This window comes from Poeciliopsis prolifica, unplaced genomic scaffold (genome assembly GCF_027474105.1).
Source record: "Poeciliopsis prolifica strain line A6 unplaced genomic scaffold, Auburn_PproV2 SCAFFOLD004, whole genome shotgun sequence".
In the NCBI taxonomy this organism is placed as follows: domain Eukaryota; kingdom Metazoa; phylum Chordata; class Actinopteri; order Cyprinodontiformes; family Poeciliidae; genus Poeciliopsis; species Poeciliopsis prolifica.
Window position 1 is genome coordinate 12,053,333 of NW_026562379.1, and position 25,025 is coordinate 12,078,357.

Genomic DNA, 25,025 nt, shown 5'->3' on the forward strand with positions numbered 1-25,025 from the left:
CTCTCACAAGTCTCCATTACAAACAAGCAGAGCATTGAAGCAGCTTGAAGGCAGTTGGGGCATCATTTTGGGAATGGAGCAGGAAAGCGGTGCTGGACCCACTGAGTCATAATTTGATGTGTGCTGTTGCCCTGCAGCTCTATTAGGTCCATCTGCATGTACAGGCACCTCTCTGCATCAGAAGCGAAAGGATTATGAAAGAGTTCCAGATTAAGTTTTGCTCATGTTATCTTTAAAATGTGCACAAGCCAAGGCTGACTGAGTTTTTCCATTGCTTCACTACATAGAAAGTCTGGCAAGTTTCCTTCCTCCATCTGATTTTCACACAAGCTAGCTTGTGTGGACCCATAGCTGGCGTGATGAGCCAGTTGTTCTGTGCATTATGGGATATGTAGTGTGAATAGATCAACACTTTAGAACTAATTGGTAGACCGATACAAAATAAACTGCACTGAGGGGCGGAAGCATACATTCTTTAAAACGTATTATTTCATCAATCTCCAATGATTATTGTAGATATTCAAAGAAGCTGCGTTTTGTATGACTATTTTGTGTTGCAGAAGGAAAGGTTGAATTGCATTATTAAAAGGGATGTCCATGAGACATCATGCCCAGGCGAGTAAACATTTTACTGTCAGAATAAAAATAAACTAAGTGACTTTACTGAGAGCTGGATAAAAACTATTGCATCTGATCCTCCAAAATTTATTGTTTGGATTTACGGCAGAGGTGCCCAAAGTGCAGACGATGGACACCCCTCGAATAGTCTTGTCTTTTTTTAAATGTAAAACCTCTTTCAATGGAAAATGTTTGGTACAACAAAATGTTCTTTTTTCAATAAAGCATTTCAGATTAAAGAATGAGCCTTACCTACCATACTGTTGATGAGAATTGACTAAAACCATTTCTGGACCAACAACAGCTGTAAAAAACAGCCCACTCAAAAAAATATTAAAAGAAATATGTCTTTCTTTTAACAAGGCACACATTAATAACCATTTTTTGTTTAAGGTTTATAATGATTTACAAGTCCCCTGTTTTATACAAAAATCAAAGTACTTTGCCTTATTAAAATACTCAGTTTTGTTTATGGAGAAGTTTTTTTTTATTTGGAAATAAAAAAGATGGAGTGCAAGTACTTAAACGTTGCAGTTTAGTTCGGACACAACTGATTCACAGCCAGTAATTTTATTTCACGGTCAGCCTATTTCCAAATTCAATTGTTTTTACAGTTATTTTGTGTACATCATGCCTCTAATACTTAGTGACAATAAGTGTAATGGTAGAGGCCAGTGTTTCTGCTGGTCATTCATCTGGATAGAGCAGTAAAACCAAGAGCTAAAAATTAGATCAGCAGAAGGATCCAGAACACACTTAACACACATTTGCTGTTGTTAACTCAAAGTAGATGAAACAGTAACAACTATGGCGAGAGGCAAACTGTTTAGTGGTCTAAGGTTGATAAATGTGCAGAATTAAAGGTCATTAGCAAAGTCCACCTAGGTTTATTAAATACACTGCACAGACACTCGCCTTTTAAATGCAAGAGCAAAAGAAAGAAGTTTGCCAAATAATGTTAAACCATTTCATTAAAATATTCACTGCTGTTAATGAGTTAATAAGAGTTTATGCATTTGTGGGCAGTATACTTTTTCTATCTATTCTAAGGTTCTAATTTTATCATCTCAGCAGAAAAATTGCAACTGGAGCAGAAGAATATCAGAGGCAGTCTATTCTCATCAAGACATTAAACCCTAAGGCCACAATTACACGAGGCTGCTGTCTGGAAACTGCTGGTATTTCCCGTTGCTGACCACTAAGGCACTTTGAATCCAATGTAATTGTCATACCGGGCACTATATGGCGCAGTGGCCAAAGAATGTCATGGGAACGCATATGCACTTTTGACCCGTAGCTTCCACCTTATTTAGAAAGCAGTTGTGAAAGGCCTTATTATGGGGCACTCACATATTAGCTAGTTCATTTCTATTGGACGTTCATTGGTCAAGGTTGGTAAAAGTAGAAACAAATCCTGGTATTTTGGTCACCTTGCATTTCTTATGTTCCTCTCACATCAGCAACAAAGTTGATAGCATTTCCATCTTTCTGTGCATTTTTAGAAAAAAACTAAAGATCTGTAGTTAGGAATTAGTGCTGCTGTATTATTGCAATTATGAAACGTCAGAAAGAAACCTGCTTAATTGCCAAAAATCCTTCAGCATCTCAACTTTTCTCTGCACAACAATCCTCGCAACTGCATGACAGGCTTTGTCATGCAGTTGCCAAAATTTCCTGGCAGGAAGCCAAGTTTCAAGTTTAAATTTGCATATTTTTAGAGCTATTGTCGCTTTGTCCAGGATCTGCAAGCAAAATTTCATTTGAGCAAAATTTACCAATGCAATGATGCAAGCTTATTTGCGTTTGTATAATGTATTCCTTAACAACTGCTATGCCTCCAGCTTCAATGGCTTTGGTTTATCACCAGCGTTCACACAGTCCTCGGGTCCGTGTCCGTGCAAAGACCCTGACGGGAGGGAAGAGAGATGGAACCCAGGGCTGTGCTGCAGGGGTCTACATATATTTAAAACAATCATGAATTTTAATAGTTACCCACTGAGGGAGACTGTTTTACAAGCCACTCTCTCTTTCTCCCCCTCCCTCCCTCGCACATACAGATTCACGTTCAGTTTTTTCATCTTTATTTTCTGACTCCTCCAGCAAAACCCGACTGGAATTATTAATACATGACATGAGGATGTTAAAACTAGCCCCCAGTGGCGACAGCAAACTCAATTTGGTGTGTTAACAGGAAGTGACAGCCAAAGAAATGGCAGCACGGGGACAAGACGTGTGGAAATCAATGGGTGAAAAGAGAGTTAAATTAGTCAAGGCTGTCTTCTGTGTTGTTGTTACACTTAACAGAAATGTTGAGGTGGAATAACATTCACAAGAGACCCACAGAAACCCAGAAACAATAAAAGGCATGCTAAATATGAAGGAATCCACAGGGAAGACGAGGACAAGTTGGATTGAAGACAAAATAACTGCAAGAGCAAGTCGGTGACACACTTACTGGACGGTGGTGGAGATCTGCAGGCGACGGATGCCCGGGGTGGGAAACTGGCGGGAGTTTATGTAGGAAACTTTCCTCACCGCTGTGTTAATGTTCTCCAGATTCTCTCCCTCCATCACCAAAATGGACTGAGCTGGGTTGAAGTGGAACTGGAAAATGGAAGAAACGAGAAGCAAGTAGATGTTAAATAAACTGATGGACATTTAAGCAGTGGATCTTTCTGGTTTCTGTTTTGGAAACCATCACTATTCGTCTGTTAGCCATAAACAGGCCAACCTACTGGAGGAAAAAGAGAGATCTGAGTGTTCTGTTCTCCTGAAGCTAACTGGTCTGTCATTTTCTGAGTTCAAAACTGATTTCAGATCAGAATCTACTGGGTCAATCAATAAAACAGAAAAGAGGCTGAAATTGTTATTTTGAACACCTGGGGGCAGTGTAGCGAGTTGGGAGAGCTACGAACCTCGCATAAAACTGTTGCTGAACATGTTTACGGTCAATTACAAATTCAGCAGGTGCAGAGCAGCATCATTAATCACTTGGAGAGGTATCTGTGGCTACTTTGTACAGGAGAGTCCAATAATCACTCTCCTCTTAACTCTGCAGCAATTCCGGTGGGGAATTTGTGGCTATTTAGCAGCTAAGTGCTCCACTTTGTTCACCAAATAGCTTTGTCTGTCAGTTATCTGATTGCAGCACGGTTAGTGTACAGATGTTTTTCTTCTCTTTCGGAATAACAACTTCTTGAGGCTGCAGAAAAGCAGACTGAAGTTATTCAACACTTTTAAAATAGCTTGTACTGGTAATTTATATGTGCCAGAGTTCTGTAAACTATTTATGAGCATAAGGTAGAACCTACACTTAATGCATTTAATTGGTATTGACAATGTAGTCTTTCGAACTTTCAACAGGCAGGAGCAGCTCAGTGGCAATATATATACTGTATGTTCAAAAGATGGAAGTAGCATTTAGATGACATACATATGAATTTTGGAAAATGTTTAGAGTCAGGATTTGGATTTAAAGTTACAACTCAGCTTTTATAGTAATAATACTTCTCAGATCAGTGTTATTAGTCAGGTAATTTTCATTGAGCCAAGTAAAAAACAAAGTGAAGTAAAAACAAAACAAAACAAAAAAAAATCCTGCCTGGTAAAAACAGTACAGGCTGTCCCGATCTAATAAATTTTGGTTTGTTCTACAAAGTTTCCTATTTTTTAGACTTTACAGCAACTCCCGATGAGAAGAAGGTGAAAAACCATCCATCAGTGATCATTTTTGGTACAATTGCCTAAGTATCAATATGGATACAACAGAAGAAACGGAAAAAAATCTATACAATCTGGTCCTACTTGTGCAACCCTTTGATATTTCATGACAGGACTTTCTTGCCCCAAGATGTTATTGTGTGTTCCTCCTGCAACAGCACTGATTGCTACCTATTCCTTCAAACTGGGTCCTGGCGACAAGGTGACACTCCCCAGAGTTCTTCCCTGTCATTTTCCCATCCACATTGCCCTTTCTCTTGCTGACTCCACTCAACATCCTATTTTCTGTCAACACTCTTACTGCCTACCTTCCTCAGACTCTCCTTCTAAGTAGGATATTCTCCTCTGATTGCAAAGTGCCAGCCCTCCACCTCCCTGGATAAACTCTTTCCCTAAGTTCCTGCACTCTTATTGGTTCCACATGAGTGTGGCTAAGAAGAAGATATAATGGTACTCTAAAGATAAACTGCACCGGCCCTTAAGAGGACATCCTCCCCTGCTCTCATAGCCCAGCACCTCGTTCCACAGAGCCGTCTCAAAAGGTTGCCAAGCATCTCTTTACTGCATCACAGCACAAGGAGACCTATGCAAAGAGAGGGCTTTAGGAGAGAGCAAGTCTGAAGAGGGGAAGATGAAAAAGCGAGTTAAAAGAGCTGATGGTGGGTGGTTAAGAGGGGTGACAGTTTCGGGTGTGCACAAACCCCCATTTATCTTGTCTGCCCCCTGTCTTCCACAGCACAGGGAGATGGATTAGCCAGGCTGGTGCAAAGGAAAATTTGGGGGGAGAGAAAGAGAAAAGCAGATAAGTTTCATGGAAACCAGGTGGTGATTCTGCTGGTGTTTGAAGCAAAACATTTCTCGCAACACGGAGATCAAAAATGTGTGCTTCTCCTTGTACACATTCAAGAAGAATGTATGCAAAACATCTCCGTGTAGACAGGAGAGGTTCTGAGCGGGAACAAGCTGTAGAGCATCCACGGCTGCAGAAAACGCTCAAGTTAATAAAGGACTTTTTTTTTTTTTACGACAGAGAAGGAGGGGGAAGATGGGTGATGCGACTCTAAGGTCTGCTCGTCGCTGGTTATTTGTGTGTGTGAGTGTGAAAAATAGAATCAATAGCAGTAACTAGAAAATGATGAATGAGGTCCAGTCGACACAAGCCATTAAAAACAGAGGTTCACTATGCATGTTTCAATTACATTTACACTTGTTGCATGTATATCTTGAAGGTACTGTCTTTTTTACAACCAGGAGCAGCTGATAAGCATCTCAAAAGCTCAAATAACAACTGAATTATGACCCCAAGTCTCAGAGAGGTAAAGACAGTGGCTATACTGTCAAACAGAGATTAAAAAAGTATAAAAGCAAATGAGATGGATTAGCAGTGTTTGCTAACAACTGACTGTGTCATCCAAGACATTTTACTCTGGAATATTCTCTCTGCTTCTTGGAAACTGAGTTTTTGGCATGTCATGTCAATCATAAAACATTAGATTTTCAACTGGATATGTCATCAACTGAATGCCTTTTTTTTAATTAACAGCTGTTTATTGATAGTTTTAATGAAATGTCATCAGCGATTCTAAAATACTGAAACATACCAAACATAATACCTACAATAATTATAAAACATTTAGGCCATAGCAAAAACAAGACAGCATTTCATAAGATAAAATCACACAAATTTTACAACAACTAATACTATTTTAAAGAGCTTCTCATTTCCTGTTGCAGCTTTCAGAACAGCAGTGCTAGTGCTTGAACGCAGGAAGTTAATATTTGGTGTTAGATTAGGTCTTTTTTAATCTCTGTATTAACTCTGCTACAACTAACGTGTTTAAACTTCTGCTCACAGATTTAATCTGCCAATTTAAGGAGATTTGTGGCGCTTTCTGTGTTATCGACGCCTGTTCTCTTCACACCAGCTTAACAGCCATTTCTATGGCAACACCATAAGGTTATTAAGCAATAATCACTCTAACTTATTAAAAATAATAAATTATTATTTAAAAAGATATGTAGTTAATTATGGAATGAACTACCTCATATATTGATCTCATGTCTACCTTTTTAGCATTTGGACCTACATTCTAAACTAGTATTTATTTACAATGCCACAAGACCTACTCTCATTTATGGAAATAAGGTAACATTGGGGACTGAGAACCGACGGAGTTGACCTCAGACAGCGTTTGGCAGCGGTTCTCTCCACGTCGAGCTCTTCTCCCCTTTTCTGCGGAAAAGTAATTTGTGTCTGGTTGATTCTTGCAGGTTGGGGAACAAAATAAACCCAACAATTTAATTTCGACTAACCCAGTAATGTTTACTCACTACTCTTTGCATTCACAACATTCACAATTAGATGGAGCCATCTGAAGTTTGGATTCAGTAAATCAAACAAGATTATTACCAAGATCATAATTTTCAATGTTTGATCTGCTAATCACTGTTCAGAGTCGATCAATGGGAAACTGGCGAGTTTCCACCTCTATTCAATTGTCAGATTATACAGTCTCCTTTTTATAGTCTGGGTTAGAACTGGAAGTTGAGAGAACTTAAAAATGAATATGTCCAATTGTTTTAGATCATGTAGCTTTTCAACATTAGTGCTATGAAATATTTCTGATTATCTGACTTGTGAGTCATAAAGCTCTAATACTATATTTGTCTCTCTTTGATTGTCCTTAATGTTCATTAGTTTCTGTTTCAGATACTGAGAAGGATTTAAAGTAAGTAAAAGTGCCTTTGGGAAGCTGTGCAAGGTATAAAAGCCCTGAGGGATCCAGGAAACTGAAATTGATGGTTCTTAAGTTTCAGACAGGTTCAGTTGGGTCGGTTTTTAGGGGAAGGACACAGTCAAAGTCCCATCATTCTTATTCTCATCCAACCATTCTGTGACTGCTAATGTTTGAGAGACAAAGGCACCTTTAAGACAGGAAGTCTAATTGCAGAATAAGATTTAATACTGTAATTCAGAATAACTTTGTGTTCAATGCAGTATGCAGTATGAAACATTTATTTCAAATTAATCTATGCTATAATATTTGTGACAAAAAAAAAATTATTTCAGTCCACTCTTCATACTTTATTATTCCCTCTGAATTACGACTGGCTTCTTTTTCTTTATTGTCAGAGTATTGTCAGAGTGTTTCTCTGTACCTTTATACTCTTATCCAAGCTCTCAAGGGAGTTAATGTCCAGTCCCTCTTTGCAGGCCTGCAGACAGGAAATGACTTTCTGACTCTCGATCTTCCCTGGTCGGATGGTCAGTCCCGATAAGCTTCCCCGGAAGTACTGAGTGAACCGGGGCTTGGTAACTTCTCCACCTACAAACACAAAAAAAACGTAAGTATCCACATAATGAATTTTTGTATTAGGAACATATTCACTTTGCTTTGAGGAAACATTATTAAAGATAAAGTCCAACTAGGTTTGTTAGTTTTGCAGTGAAGTTTACAGGAACTACATTAGAGTCTAACAATGGAGTTAACAGGCAAATAGTGGGCTGCACAGATCTGCAATGCAACACAGTGTTGTTTTGGAATAACGAGTCAGTGTAAGACTTTTATTTTGACATTGTAGAAAGTGTGAATGTCGGGAAACAAGAATGGACTCACAAGAATGTCCGCTCTGAACTTAATCCTTCTTTTGTTATTTAATACCTAAACCTTCTCAGGCAGGTATTCAAAAGCAATAACAGAGCAGAATGAACTGCTGATGAAAAACTTAGAACACTGCTTAAAAGACTGTATTTTTCTACCACAATTGAACACATTGATATTTGACATTAATTTGATCAAGTTAAGTGTATTTTACATATCACTTTTCAGCAAGAAGGCAGTTCAAAGTGCTTTACATCATAAAAACATAATGGAGTTATCAATTACGAAATAAGCAATAAATATAAAATCAGAGCAAAAAAATCAAGCAATTTGAATAAACTGTAGAAAATGCCTTCTGGAACTTTCTAAATTTAGTTAAGTCAGGATAAACCCACATTTATTTCTGTTTCAAGTAATACAATTAGAAATCACATTATTACTTAGCATTTTGATGCAGGTTGGCCTGTTTAACTATCAATATTGAGTTTGAAATGCTCCTGGCTTCCTAAAAACATGACAGTCAGAATAAGGTTTGTCAGAAAGAATCTAAGATCAGAGCTTCTGAAAAAACCCTGTTTTGTATTGATGAGTATAAAGTCTAATTGTCTGAGTAACACAGCAGAGGACATGCATGTTCTCTTATCAGGTAAATGTGTTGATTGTTTCCTACAGAAGGAGCTGCTACCTCCTTAAATTCCACCTTTCATCAAATAGTGCTTGAAGTAAATCTAATCATTTACAAGACTCTTTATAAGCATATCAGGAAAATGATGTTGACTGATTTTAGTGCATTACTCTTCATAGTAGGACAGTGATTGCTAACCCCAAACTAGATGTTGGTTTGCATAAACACATTTGATTCCCTTTTGTCCTTTTCCACTGGTGACATTTATACAAAAAAACATCAATTTAAAATTATGAGAACAAGATAACAGGGTTAGGCACAAGAAGAAATGAGCAAAACAACCAGGTATGTTGTTGAGCCTTTAGCTCCCAAAGACCAAAAAGCAGTTATGCCTCTCCATGTGGTGATAAAGCAGCAGGGCACTGCAGTAAGTGATATTCAGCCTCCCTATTCAGGCTAAATAAAGGGAAGGAAAAAGTCAATACATTTAAAGTCTGTCCTCTGAACCCCATAAAGGCCAGAATCAGCAATAAGGGCCTCCAAACCATTCATTAGCTAAAAGGTTACTGTAGCTATGCCTATCACACTTCACCTTTGCATTCCTTTCATTTATTTCTTCTGTCTTTCTCTGCTGTGCTTTAATTCTGGAAGTAATCCAATGCAAGTAAAGAACGTTTCTTTCATTCGTTATCTGCCTAGGAAAAGGCAGATCACGAATCCTGTCTTACGGATCAAAACTAACTAAATAAATTAATTCATTAATTAAACAAAGGGAATATGAAGTGAAGCAATGACCTATAAGCTGGGTGAAACCAACTTCCTGTATTGTATCTCATAGCTTGTCTCCAAACAAATCTTTGTGATCTTCTGTGTAATCGCACTCTTCCTCCCAAATGGATTGTTGGTTTAATTCGTTTTTGATTAGTTTGTAAGTTTAGATGTGCAAAATCAGAGAATCTAATGGGTCTGTCAGTGTACACAGCTTATAGATTTGTCTGTTTTATAAGACAAATTTGACTTTATTTGACTTTATTTCTAAACCAATGTGTGATGACCACAGATTATGTATGTGTTTTATGAATGTGTTATCTTTGTGGCTTATGTTTATAATTTAATACGTACTTCTCAGTCCTATTTGGGTCATAAATTATGGCCTGGGAGTGAAACAACAAAAAAAAGCTGAACACTATTCAGCTTTTTCACTTTTTCCAAATCTATCATGCATAGAAACATTGCACAGAAGTGGAAACTGTAGTGTGAATATCCATTTCAAACAGCTGAAACCCAGCAACTCTGGCAATTGCTTCCTGAATTCAAAACATTAGTCTCTACACTACAGTCACTGGGATAATGTATTGTATGGTTATTTGCAGAGTCATGTGTGTTTCTGTTGTTCATCCTCGCTGCAATAGAGGAGGAATTGTTTTCCATTTGAGCAGCTACATGAAAACATGACTATCTCTATCTTTTCTGTGAAGCGGCTGCTGATATCCCACCTCGGTGCTTATGGGAACGTGGGAAGAATAGTTTTCGTCCACATGTTTACAAAATCCCATGACCACATATTGAATCCCATATATTCTTTCTGTTATTGTCACGCTTCACCTGCTTCCTCTTCTAAACTCACTTTTTAGCAGTCCTTTATCTTAAGACACCCAACTGTCCCTCAGTCCCTCCCTGGCAGATGTTATCAATTTACGATGCAGTCAGGGAAGCTATTAAGGTCCCCAACAGCAGATTAAAAGACAGAAAGTTGAGGTGAGGGTATTAGTAGTACACTGCAGAGCAAGAGGGAGAGGGAGCACAATAAGGATAATGAAGGTGCTGATCATTCCACTTGAGTGAAAGTTATTTTACTGCTCTACAGATCTTCACTCTATTATTTTTATTCATCTCCAAAACAGAAGTGTGAAAAGGCACTGCAGAGCTGGAAGCAGGACTGTTGCTTAGGTACGTGAGAAATGTGAGTTCACACTCAGTGTGATTTAGAGTATGTGGATAAATGCATCCTAGGCTATGGGCCTATATTTATTCAATTTACTTTGTATAAAGGTGTATCAGTTTCAATTTGTGCTCAAGTGCAATCACCAACAGATCACAGCTGCATGCTTGCTGCTGGCGGCAGGAAGTTAAGAGGCCAGGCAGTGGCATGTGATTTCACACTCTAAGAAAGCAAAGAAGGTGGCAAGACGATTGTGCTCCTCTAAATATCAAAGATTTCTCAGAAAGAACTGGTCAGAGAATAAATATAGGCGAGTGAGTGTGAGATTGCGAGAGAAGAGCACAGCCAGCACTTGCTCTCTGGTTTTAGAGAAGGCCCAAGTGGGAGGAAGAAACTTTTCATATAAATAGAAAATAGCTGCTGCAGTACAAAATAAATTAAAACTTTGCGAGGGAAAGCGTTAAATCAAATTTGTGGCAATTAAAGTTTGTTGAATAAATGTGACTATGTTTATGCATGAACACGTTTCAAATATATAGTTATGTAAAACAATTAGCACACTGTGACAGCCTGTGTGTTTTCAAACATATTCCAGTGTAATACGGATATTTAATATCATTTTTACAATTACTGAGAAATTTAAGTTAAATGAGAAAAATAACTCACAAAACACATTTTTGGCAAGGAATAAATTACCACGTCAAATACAAAAAAATAACCATAAGAACCTAGTCACCATTTTTCAGGATATTTGCCCTGTTTAAACCTCAAAGTGTGATTTGCTCCTGACTGTTGAAATAAAAGTAAACACCACAGTGAGATTAAAAATGTATCTGAAGCCTTCAGAAGGAAGATTATAGCAACTCTTGAGTCTGCTTTGGGACATAAAGAATATAAAATCAGCTATTCCACTGTAGGGAAAATAGTCCCCAGGGCGTGAAGACATTTAAAACAACTGCCAACATACTAATGTATGAGCAATCCATGCAAGTTCAATCCTGAAAGCAAGTTGCAAGATTATAACAGTCTCCAAAACATCCAGGAATTTCTAATAAATCCTTACTCCACCCTCAGGAATATTGTTTTATGGACATATTAATCTAAAGCTGAACACCAGAGCCAGGGACTTGATTGGTGTAAACCAAATTCAGCATACCAAGAAAGAGAACCTCATACCAATAGTGGAGCAAAGACAAGAAAGCATTATGTTTTAGGGAAACCTTATTGCAACAAGACCTGGTCAGCTCACCATTATTAATCCCAGAATGCTTAGGGTGCTTGAGAAAAATATGAGCACAATCCATAAAGAAATTTAAATAAATTAAAAGCTCAAGACAAAGCAAAAGGGAACCCTGCAGACCCAAAACATACCAACAAATCCACAAAATAGACTGACAATAAAAAATGTAAAATCCTGGGCTTTCTTTGCTCCCATAAGGTTCATTCTGCCTATCAATTATAGGCTTTAATTGTGAACATGCTGATAAAATTCCAGTTTTCTTTAGGTCAGAAAATATGTTTTCTTTTTAATACATTATTGTAGTGCTAAAAATGAAATCCCATATGTTAGCTTCTGCTAATATTGTCAACAGCAGGCTTAATTACACATTTTACACACTCAGAAACCTGTCGCAATAAACCAGAATGGCTCCTTTGGGTAAACACATGAAATACAATAATTCCACATGAAATTTATTTGCTATAATCCAAACAGATTCTGTTTAGATTCAATGGCGAGTGAGACAATGCTCACTCGCCATTTGTGTGTTATGAAGCATGAAATTAAATCATTAAATTGAATTAAATACAGCAGACTATCACGGAACTGTTTAGAGCTGACAAATCTTTTATTTACTCCGCCATCACACTCCATCAAGCCGTTTACCGAGAGAACTTCATATCAGTCTCTGAATCCTGTTTTTTTTTATATATATATAAACCAGTAAACTAGAAAATGCAGATAATCACTCCAGCAATTCTACTCCGAAAATGGGTTCAGACCAGAAGCTTCAGAAGTCAGTCAGACAACAGATGAGCTCATCTTTGCAATCAATATGGCAGATACAAACAGCTTAGTGCTTTGAAAAGGCAATCTGCTGTGGCTAATGGCTTATGTTAAGATTTCGGTAGCGCCTTTATGACTCTTAACTGAGGCTTAGCCTCAATTGTGAAACAGCTGCAATACTCTCTTAACTCGCTTTTCAATTGAAGCCCCTTTTAATCCTCCCAAAAGCACTTCGTGCTGTGTTCACTTAAAGAAAGGGTAGGGGAGGAAGAGGAGGAAGGCGCGGTGGGGCGGTCTCTGCCACCGATGAAAGTGACAAAAGATGACCCTCTCTCGCTCTCACACAGAGGGATATCTTCATCTAAGGCAGAGCATCGCTGAGCAGCTCTTTGGTGTGTCAGATCAATGGTGGGGTGCACCAGGGGTAAAAAGTCCCTTTTCTTCTTCTGTGTCCAATTAGCGGCAGCTATCAGTTTAGAGGACACTTTAATTTGGGGCCTTCATTCAGACTGGGTCAGTCGTTTGTCAAAGACAGACTAAGGGTTCTTCTTAATTACATTGTGCATTCAAGGCCAAAGAGCATGTTCGGCAGTCAGTGTTTCCCTGAAAGTAATACTTATTCTGGAAGCAGCAGATTCCTTAAAGCCCAAATAATGACTTTGACTTTTACTGTATGTCCAAACTTTTCTCCCAGTTGAACTCTTTCAGTTTCGAGGCGATTAATTCAACGACTGAATGCCTCTTAAAACTTCCAACAGCATCACCTTGCCAGCAGGCACCAACTGTGAGCTGCACATCAATCTGCGATGGATGGATGGGCCAGTCATCCGTCACCAGGTAGGGATCGTAAGTGACTCCATCCACGTATAGCGCCACCACTGGGAACTCCACGTTGATGACGTAGTAATGCCACTCCTTGTCACATATCTGAAAGGAAGGAAGAACATGAAAAGGGTCAACTACTAAAGATGTAGTTCAGGAAAGTGCCACAAATACACTCTATGTAGTGTATATTTCAAGTGCAAATATCAGCCACGCTTTAGGAAATTAACTTTTTTCCTGAAATAAATCGCTAGATGTATCAACTTTAACTTGACTGTAACTTTATTGTCTTCAAGGGGAATTTATTTTCATTCTCAAGCTAACACATGTTTAAGAACATCGAGATTGTGCAAACAGATGTTTATTGTATTTAACCACTGTTTCACAAAAAAACAGGTTTGACTATATGTGCTTATGTTAGTAATTATTAATTCATCCTTACTTATATTTGATTTTTTTTTAAAAAAATATGAAGTTATTATTTGATTCAAAGTTTCATAATCCAAGCACATGCACACAAATGAACATTTCTGCAAGTAAGTATAATTGCAGAAATAAGTATAAGCACTTAATTGTAATACTTTATCAGTATTACTCATTTCCATTCCTTGGTAGCTGAAAAGCTTCATGCCTGAAATTAAACTTTTAGAATTTTGGCCACATACTACCAATTTTAGCAATTTAGTCATTACTAAGCATTCACATATTTTTTTATCGCATAACTTAGTTCAGGGTTACGACTTTATACTTATTGGCAAGTTTATTATGCATCCGGTGTGCTGCAGTTCACACTCTGACCACTAGACAGGCGTCAAAGCACTTCTGGTAGTGGCCTTAGGATGAGAGGGGTATGTAGAAGCTAAGATTTATAGAATAGATTCAGCCTTTAACTGCATTAACAAGCAAACAGGTATGAAGCTCATTAGCTCCACCAGTGCATGAGGGGTTATACTTTACTTAACATTCTCATTCTGCAGACAGCTGGTTTTGTCTTTCAGCATTTAGCCTTGTCTCGCTACTAGACAAACCAATTGTCTTAGCTTTTGTTACAACAAACTGTATGTGCTGTCTTTCATCCTCGACCCTTTCAAACTGTTGCAACATGCTCGTCCATGAGGAGTGAATGCTGAAAGTCAGTGACTCAATGCTGTCTGCTGGATGGAGAGCCTTTGAAAAAACTGGAATAATAAACTGACTACATTGTAACTAGGATCGATTGCAATTTATTTATGACTGATTAGATTTTTAAAGATAAATTAGAATATGTAAATATTGACATAACAGCATAAAGGAAATGTCGTTGTGTGAGTTCAAATGTACTACTGCAACAATAACATAGAAGTTGCTGATTTATTTTGATTTTTGTTTTAAAGATGCAATGGCAATTTTTTATTTGTACAAATTTTGAAGCTAAATACAAAATATGCCTCATGTTTAAGTAGTTCTAGTTGACATATTTAAAAGTTAAGGTCTTGGTGAGAACATGTAAGATCTTACATACAGCTGTGAGAAATAAAACTAAAACGCAATCAGAACAGTTAATGAAGGAGTTTCTTTTCCTGATGTTTTATGGTTGTTTTCACTGTATCTATTAGTTTTCAAGAACATTTTTCTTTGCATGTTCACAAAACAACTATTTTATTTCTCTTTAATGTTGACTATTAATGAATAAAAATCTAGATAAATATGAATCGATCAAAGGCCGAACTGGCCATATGCTTTTTGATATCGCTAAACTTTCAACCCGTTTAAACATAAATAAATTGGATGAGCTTTGAAGCTTCTCTCAGCAGGCTTTTGCTTTTCATGTTTAAATTGGTAAGTTACAACTTCACTATTCACTGAGAAATCCTTCACAGTTGAAAAAAAAAAATCAGAGGCTTTTGCCAAGATTGTTTTCGGACAGTGTAGTTTTCTGTGTGTGAAATGCTCACATAAAAAAAAAAAAAAAAGATTAATACCTCAGTGGTTACACCTTCTACAAGAAATACAACACTGAATGGTTCTCCAGCATGTTTGACCATTTAGCCAGCATTGCTCTAGAGCTTTAATTGCAGCAGCTTGGACACGCCTCCTCCCTCTCTTTTCTACCTATGGAGCTGTACTTCAGCTATGGCAGCACTTATCAGGGTGCGCTTCTCCTCTTTCAGTTCCTCTGATATGACCTGGGACAGCCTTTGAACCACAGCCTTTGTGTAACTTCGCTCTCTAATGAGGAGCGCTCGGCAGCCGGCTTATTAACACCATGCTAGCATGACAGATGGGAGTACTAATCAATGCGGTTGATTTTCTCAGTTATGGAGGAGTGAGGTACAACATCTGGCCTATTGATAATCATTCTGCACAGCTGCTTCACACACTCGCAGTGTGTGGATCTGATAAGACGGTTGTGAGGGTAGTCAAGAGGGATAATCCTGTTAAGGTTTTGATGGTGCTGCAGATGTGATCGAGACTAATGGGATTGACTTTAAGTAGCTATTTAGGATGCTACGATACCATCTAATACAGAAAGAGGACAAGACATACAATTCCTTCAGTTCGTTTCACCGTGATATAATAATTTTTTAAAACCTCTTTTGATATAGAGCACGTCATGGGTACAGGTAATTCTTTTTAATCCTCAACGTTTCCATAATAAGGATCTTCGTGCCCTTTTATTTAAATCTGGAAAATCCTATTACTCAGCTCCCGGGCGTAATGCAACTATGTACACTGACATGCACAAATACTAATTCCTCTGACATTTAGACTATCCTATCCTCATGTGTTAACACTTTTAGCTGCTCAGCATTTCAAAGAGATCTCGAACCCATCTGGGACGCGAGGCCCTAGCGGGTGACTTCTTCTTGAAGGCATCAAAAGAGAAATGGTGCAGCAATATTGCCCAAGAGGCTGTTGCCTGAGCAGGCTTTTGATGACAACTTGGAGAGCTCTCTTCAGAAGGAGGAAGAGAATAGTTCGATCGCATGTGTCAACAGAAAGCAAAAGACCCAAGGGCAAAATAAAAACTAAAATTGAAGAAGCTCAGAAAAAAATCTCACTATCCAGATATTGCTGATTTTCTGGTCAGACAAGTGTTTGCAAGTTGGTCAGTGAAAGAGATTTTAAGAAATTTTGACTACTACATGCAATCAGACCATCATTTGTCAATTTATTTTTGCATGGAAAATGGAAAATGTAATCTTAATTTGTACAATAATGTCTAACTTCCTCAGACAAGGATCCTGAGTACCTCTTATGTAAGAAATTAGTACAATGTCAGAAACTGTAGACATACCTTACCATGTCTTAAGATAACCTAAGTAATGATGTCATGTTCTTCCGGTTTCACCTGTCGATGTGTTTTGACACAACACATGAAACGCGCTGACATGACGTGAAAAATAAGAAATCAACAAATACTTCAGGGAGAGAATTGTGAATCTTCACAACTTTGGTTTATCTTTGATTACACCTCACAGATGCCTGAAGATGCCACATTGATCTGTTCAAGCAATTATACACAAGCATAAACACGATGAGACGGTCCTGCCATCGTGGTGTTCAGCAAATGTGAAAATGTGCGTCAATGCCAGAACAAAAGCAAATAACATTGTGCAGATTTTTCTAAAGCTGGTAGGAGAATGTTATTCCCCTCGGTGAAACATTTTCTGTTACAATGGGTTGAAAGGCCACTTAGTGAGAAAGAAGTCATTACTCCAAAGGATATATAGAAAGAAAGCTTAACAAAGAATGGTCTAGAGCAGGGGTGCCCAAACTTCTCACCAACCGGCTGAGATCTACCTCATGACACAAAAATATAAAAATTGTAAAACTCTGCTGATTTATGTTATATGCAAATATCCATCAGTTACAGCAGATATATTAAAGTGATAGAATCAGAATCTTCCTCAGTGAGATTCTGACCATGGGAGGAGGTTACTGGTTTCAGAAGCTGGTTGCAAACCTGAGACCAGCAGGTATTAATCGGTTATTGTAGATCTGAACTTTGGTTTGATGACATCAATAAAAGACATTTGAGACTAACAGGAGGAACGACAGAGCTCCGTTTAGTTAAAGCCACATCTTCTGAAGTTGGGATATTTTTCCACCAACAGGTTCCAGAGGAATCACCTCAAACCTGATGTTGGACTGGGATTTATTTCAATGTCATTTGTGAATGTCAGCTCCTCATTTTCAACAGTGGACCGATAAAGGTTGAAAAATATTATCATTTTGGAGAAAGTTTCATCAACATCAATATTTCCACTAAATAAGAGACAAAAATAAATAGCATGTTTGAAAGAGGAAAAGCCTTTCAGACTCTTTGTCTGTTAAGCACAGCCGTTGTTGAAACAACAATCACTGAGATCATTAACTTGAACATGCTTTGTTGATATATTTTTATTCTAAAGTTATAAACGTTTTGGATATTTCAATATTTTGGTAAGCGCGTCAGAAGAGGACGCGCTGGTTTCAGACTCTTGGGAGCACTCAGTTTGTCACCTGCTGCTGAGATCGATACAAAACCTTCGACATATTGAGCACCCCAGGTCTAAACTCAGAAATGTTTGGCCATAATGGTCCGAACTTTCGTTGAAGGAAAAAGAGGAAAAATTGTAAAACCTGAAAACACAATCCCAACTGTGAAGCATAGGATCATGCTGTGGGACTGTTTTGGTTCAAGAGAAACTGGTACACTATAATATAAATGGTGTAATAATTAAACAATTTAAGGAAATACTGAAGCAAAAAGAATTCAGCCAGGAAGTTAAAGCTCAGAAGCATGAGTACATTTTATCTCCCACCCCAAAAATTTCTTAAATGGTCCTGTAAAACTGCGAACCTGTCAAATGAAACTGGAAACAGAACTTACCCCATTAAAATTGGCATTTTGTAATCCTTAAAAGATTAAATCTGAAGTTTTTTTGTTTAAAGAACTGAAGATTTTTATTGCTTATGTGTGAAATAAATTGTGATAATAATTGCAACCTCAAAGCTTTATAGCAAAACTACTGTCCATTTGTGCATGTACACATGCATTCGGTCCTCATCCAACTGCAAAATATAGTAGAAATGCAGAGAGAATACTTCTAGGGTCATACATCTCCTAACACATTAGTCTAACTCTATTAAGTGTTAGCTTCAAAAACCTGAAAGGTGAAGCTCAGTTTCAGTAGAGCAGTCCTCGCTCTGCCTGCTGGTGGAAAAAACCCAAAGAAATTTCCTGTTCCCCAAGGCCTCCTCTTCCCCATGTCTCTGTTTGATGCAAATTGACAGTTGGAAGAAATGAATGAAAAGAAAATAACCACACAAACATGGGAGCGAGAGAACTCGAAGCAACCAGAAGACAATGAATAGAAGTGATAGAGGTGGAGAATGAAGACAGCACACATCAAAGGACCCTCCATCATCTCTTGGGGCACTTGTCGTGCGAGACGAAAACAAAAGTTCTATTGCCTCTCTCTATCTCAGTCTTTCTCTCTGCGGTTTATTTGCACTCCTCTTTGTTGCCTGTCTTTCCATTAGAAGCTGACTGTGGGAGTTGTTGCCTCAAGTTCTTTGGAGTTGAAAGGCTCTTGGAGATCTGTCGCCCAAACCATCATCTTAACTTCAAATAGGAGATGGAAAATGAGATAATAGGATGAAGATAAGGTGGTGTGAGATAGGAAACTGGCCCATGGATGAAGGTGGTGGAATCACAGCTGGAGCAAAAGAGAAGGATGAAAAAATAAAATCAAGCAAAGCTTACAGCGAAAAGCAAAGGCAAGAAAAAAAGAAAAGCTTCATTCTAGTAAAGAGAGCAAGTCATAATAAAAACGAATGACATTTTAAGCCTAAGTTTCATTTCTAGAATGCACAAAACAGAAGAAATATGTTGAAATACATAGCAGGAAAATGAAAAAAGAACTGCACTGCTAAGACCTCTGCAGGTCATAACAGCCTTTAAAAAAAAAAAAAGAACCCATTCCTGTCCTCCATAAGATAAGTATTTGTTAGGGATGTAACTGTGAATCCATATCATAGTATTAGGTTTAACAGATTGATGATTGATGCAGGAAAATATTTCAGAAAAATGTTTGAAAACATTAAAAGTGTGTTCCCTACCATAGGTTAAACCTGGAGACCAACTATTTGATTGGCTGCAATACTGGCTAAAATATAAAAGTATTACAACTATACGAACCAACATTTCATTTGTTGTTGACTCACTACCTCTATATTTGGTGAAGCCATTTCAAACAGATGTATTTGTCTTACCAGTCAAGTACCTTGAGGTAAAAATGTCTTTCAATCTCCTATTTAGTAGCTTTTAGAGCTTCATTTCCTCGTACCCAGTGAAAACGGAGTCTAAAAGCCATACTAATAAAAAAAATAATAATCTTATTTATAAACATTTGTCTCCAGGAATTCACATTTATTTATTTGGTGTAAACAATAACACAATAATAAAGAATAATGATGGTGAAGGATGGTTTGGTTTCTGAATGAAAAAAATTACATCCCTATAAAAGACTACAAAAATTGATTCATCAGAACAATTTGATAAAAAGATTAACAATTTGTGATTTATGTCTTTAAATGTGAGCTTCCTTTTAGAAACAGAGAAAAAGGATGGAGGAAATAGAGGTAAAAGGGCTAAGAGGGGAGTTGGGCCTGTGGGGTGTGCTGCAGAAGAGAGCCACAACAGAGATTGATGAGCATTAGAAACAAGGTGACTTTACTCAGAGGGGGAAAGAAAAGGGAACTAGAAAAAAGTGGATTTTTTAGGTTACAGGTGAAATAGAAGCAGCAATTTAAAGCTGAGTGCCAAATTAATGTAAAAACACACAAAAATCTAAATTAAATAGACCTTATTTTTGACTGGATCACACTAAATGTATATGTTAGAGAAACCTACTATTTTATTGCCTTTATCAGTCTTTTCAATGGCTCTTGGTGAGCATAATAAAGTAGAAGTAATAAATCAGAATACTTGGTTAAAAATTATTTGCAAAAACAATGCAGTTTTTCATATTGACAATACAGCTTCCCACTCAAGGTGATTTTGCCAAAAGACAAAAAGAAAAAAAATAAAATAAAAAATAATTCAGTTTGTTGTGAATGAGTGTTCTGTGGTTTATTTTAATGTCCACCTGTCTGGTTTTGTAAATGCTGCTGTCCGTTGTATGTCTTTTTGGCATTAAAAGGAACAGTTTGCAGAGGGCATTATCAATGCAAGAACTGTCACCAAGAATAGAAGTTATTTAGAGACCAAATTATTCCATTAAAATCAGTGTCAGCACAACATTCACAATCTCTCTGGTGTTAGACACACTATTCCAGATTAATTAAATGTATTGTTTGTTAACACCAAAATGTCATAAATCATTGCCAGCTCAGTGTCAACGTTGACACCTTTATCATGTTAAACACTGGAAGCTTGAGAAATCAGAGGTTTTAGGGTCTATAATTACAAAAATAGAAGGAACAACTAAAATAGAAGAGTGATAGGGAAATAATGGTTTCTTATCAGTGTGTACAAAGTGTGCACACCATTATTGTCATTGTGTTAAATGAGGACTATCCTTGAAGGTGACTATGAATTACTGGCTAGCTAAAGTGACTAATTAGAGAAGCAATTATACAAGCACTCCAGGCAGAATCCCCGAGTCAACAGCAAAATGACCTCTGTACAAGCTCTTAATGGACCACACATAAATAGATAGACACACTCATGCACTGTATGCATGATACAGTAAGTCCAACACAATGATGTACTCTATGGTTTTGATTTATGCAAAACAGAGAAGCTTAAATAATGTGACATGTTGGAGTTTTTTGGGGGGGAATTGGAGGGTTATTAGTTTTGGTTGTTTGCAAAATTCTGTGATAAGTATCCAGAAACATCAAATAAAGAAACTTTTAGTTTTAGTGAATGAATGTGTCTGATCCTGGAAAACCAATTAAGGAGCAGCATGGAGCATGAGAGGCCAACCTGTAATCAGGAACTATAGTTGTACTCACAACTAGAAAATTCTAACTTCCCATTTGAAAAAAATCAACTGGAAAACCCTCCAACGTCACAATTCCCACTGTAAAGTGGGAGAAACTTCAGTACCCCCAGTTACAACGAAGGTTGACTTCGAGAATGAACTGTAGACAGCTGTAGTGAAAAATATTTATTTTACAAGACTACATATTTTACAAGAACTCAATACTGAACAAATTAAAAGCGGTGCTTGCTTATGGAAAGTAAAGCTCAACATGATGCTTGTCAGAGGCACTGCGACCAGTGTTTATGGGGGTCGCCATGTTGAAATCCCAACTTCTTAACTTGAATGCAGTTACCTCAGGTGTGATGTCAAACCCAATTCCAAGTTCTGTCTTCCAGGCTAAACAGAACCCAGTATTTGTGTATTCTTTCCAACCAGCAGCTGTTTTTGTGCTATGAATGTCCGACATGGCGTCATTTTCACAGTGACCCAGAACAATCTAAAAGGTTGCTCTGACTTTTCTGAAGCTTACAGAAAAGGCGTCTTCATTTTTTTCTGAATATTTTTTTATACATCTCAGAATAAACCAGAAAAAGCAAAAAAATAAAAAACAAAATAAAAATAAAATAATTCATTCTCGTGTAACCAAGAAGCAAAATCTGTATTTAAATTGACTCCAAGCTTCAGCAGCTGATACATGAGATTGTAGGGATAAATGGTTCTTCCTAAAAAAAAAAAAAACACAACACTATTACGGCATTCCTGGTGAAGATGTGTACAAAACGCTAAAAGTAATTTTAAAAGACAGCACTCTATGCTGCACACCTCTTACAGTGAGCATTTGAGATTTTTTTCTTATTGTTGCCTCCATTAGCATCCGATTCACTTTGATTTCTGGACAGAAAAATGTCTTCATTCATACATCAGCTTTAGTTATTAGAAACCCTTCAATTGTTGCTCAGACTGTAGATATGTTTATCCAAAATTGTGTTTCTTCTTGTAGCCATGTTTTTTTTTTTTTACTTATGGCGAGTGGACTAGTAGACTTCTGTTGCACTTTTTCTCACATACCCCTCCAAGTATTTTAACCTACATGTCACATTCACCATCCATAATAATAAATGTTTCAACATTCTTACACCTGAGGAGATGGAAATCAATTGGTAATCTACTACTCTTACTACTAAGCCTGCTCTTTTGCTTCTCCTATCATAGAGTTTGCCTAAAAGCTACAGGGCAATGCCATAATACCCTGTATAACCTAAAAAAAAAGAAGCTTTTTTTAATGTGGTTTGTGGTTACCCTTACTTAATAGGAATTTTTAAGATTTTTAATAAAATCATGTTGGCATGATTTAGTTTTTTCCACTAGCTAAAATTAGAAGTACATTTTATTTGGTTATTTTTGTCTGATATTTTGCACTCAGAGTGAATGGTTAATTTATGTTAAGAGCTTTAATAAATAAAAATATTCAATATTGTTGGTGCCAATGAATTTGGAGAGTGCTTTGCAAAACTTCAGAGAAACACTCCTACACCAGCCAATGGTTTAATATAAATTAGATGTTGAAAAGCCCTCCAACATTGATTTTATGACCACAGATTATATTTATGTGTATGTAAGTAGTTGAAGATTATTTTCAGTATTCTAGACCAAAAAGAGCAAACATCCAGCTGTAAGGCCAGTGAGAAGAGAATAAATTCCAAGGGCCATAAAAATAGAGAAACATTTGAGAGATTTATATTTCTCCTTAGCAGCATCCATGTTCTTAACAGTCTCATAGGAATACCTCAAGTCTAGGTATTCTGGGAAATGAGAGGCAACTAAGATGGAAGTAACAAGCCAATTAATGGCAATAAAAAAATCAAGGACCATAAGGTTCACGTACAAGACAGATGAAAGAGGAAATATTGTGTAGGAAATCTTAAAAACAAGGTACTACTATCAAAGAAGACATTTCACTTTCACCTACAATGTTTTAGATAGAAAATCAAATGATGCACACAGTAGGTATACACGGCTCTTTTCCTTTAAGTCGCTACTTCTCTAAACACCCACTCCCACAACAACAGTATTTCTTGTTTTAGAAACACTTTGGCCCACTTTTGATTCCAGTTCTCCCCAAAGCATTTTGCGTTGGCTCAGCGAGCAAAGAGAGAACATTCAGTTGCAGAAACTGGGACTTCCTTATTTCACCCCGGTGGGAAACTCTGGGGTTTTGGCGGATAAAGCGCAACCTCATGCTGTGCTGCAGCTTTAGCTGCAAATTACAGTGCTCTGCGTCAGTATCCACCAATTCATCCATTATAAAGATGTTTTTGGGAAGCAGGATGTGAAAAGATTATATCCTGGATTTGGACTCAGTATTACATTTGCGTCATAGTGTGTTGCATGAAGGACTTCCTGACTCATTGCAGAGCTTGAAGGATTTGAACCAGACACCATGCAGCCAATAATATGTTAAATATGTCTCTGCCCTCACAGTATCCCACTTCCTTTTATCTTCCTCTTCTTCTTTTCTCACATCTGAGTGATATGCAAACACAGTAAAACACTTAAGTCTACTTCAAATTCAAACGAGGGGAGAAGCTGTCTGATCTGAGATTGGAGCAAGTGGAGAAGGAAAAAGCTAAAATGAGCACCAGAGGCTCAGTGTGAATATATAGTGTGCTCAGGTTTAAATGGGATTTGAAAAGAGGGAGAATTCAGGCCTTTAAAGGTTCAGATCGTAGAGACCAAATCCGAATTAAATGTACCTTTAGCTTCCATTTAGAGCAAACTACTTTACATGTGGTTGGGTTCAAAAATGAAGGAGAGGCCACTTCAGTCCACCAACACACACGCGCCAGTTAAATTCACTGGAATTCAATGGCCCCCATAGTGACAAGATGTCAATCCAACACAGCTCCTTTGGGATGTGGAGATTCACATTATGGATGTGCAGCTGACAAATCTGCATCAACTGTGTGACCCTTTTATGTCGATATGGAATTAAATCGCTGAAGAATGTTTCAAATACTCTGTTGATGTTCCACCCTTTGGAATTAAGGCGATTCTGAAGGCAACGGGCTATTATGAGCAAAGTATTTACATAAGAAGTGCTTATTTAAAAAAAAGAGCCCAGTAAGTGCAGTTCCACTGGTGATGTAAAAGTGTTTTCTCATTCTGAGGATAATCTGTAAATAAAACCCCAGGTAATTTCGGGAACAGTTCTGTATGGCTCGTTATTTGACACCTGGCCACACATGAGAGGTTTCTAATTTAAATCTAAAAAGTGAGATCACCTGCTCTGGTGTTTTGTCTCTACTCAATCAGCTCAGTCATTGAGTCTGACTGAGCTTATCAAAATTTAACATTTATGTGGTAAATTTTGTGTAATGAATCTTAAAAATAATATACTGGTATCGAAGAAGACATTTCATCTTCACCCTTTAGGTGGGCCTAAACAATTTCATCATACCTCTGACTTATACTTATTTTCTTGCTAGAAAATATATACTTCTCATTAGTCATTGCTTTAAGTCTTGGCATTATGTGGAAACAGACCTGTATGCTCCACACCAAAAAGTTGCCAACACTGCTTTTTGTTTTAGTTTCAGCATCTTAATTTTGCCTTCTTTAGTTGACAAACAATAAAGAGTTGGAATGAGATATCTGGTTCAAATACTTTAGATCAAATTCGAATATTTTTATCATCGAGTAACCAACCACATGTTTTATGCTATCTTTTAAAGCA

The 25,025-nt window shown here is 37.4% G+C and overlaps 1 protein-coding gene across 2 annotated transcripts in view; it reads right to left on the reverse strand.

Annotated features, from left to right (window-relative positions):
- LOC129359070 (calsyntenin-2-like) overlaps window positions 1-25,025 on the reverse strand; it is a 264,814-nt gene that overhangs the window by 18,817 nt on the left and 220,972 nt on the right. For both annotated transcript variants that reach the window (XM_055028446.1, XM_055028445.1), the window contains 3 exons: window positions 13,277-13,439; window positions 7,498-7,664; window positions 3,074-3,222 (listed from right to left, as the gene is read on the reverse strand). In XM_055028446.1, the coding sequence (XP_054884421.1) occupies window positions 3,074-3,222; window positions 7,498-7,664; window positions 13,277-13,439 (479 nt within the window). The remainder of the gene's footprint in view (window positions 1-3,073; window positions 3,223-7,497; window positions 7,665-13,276; window positions 13,440-25,025) is intronic.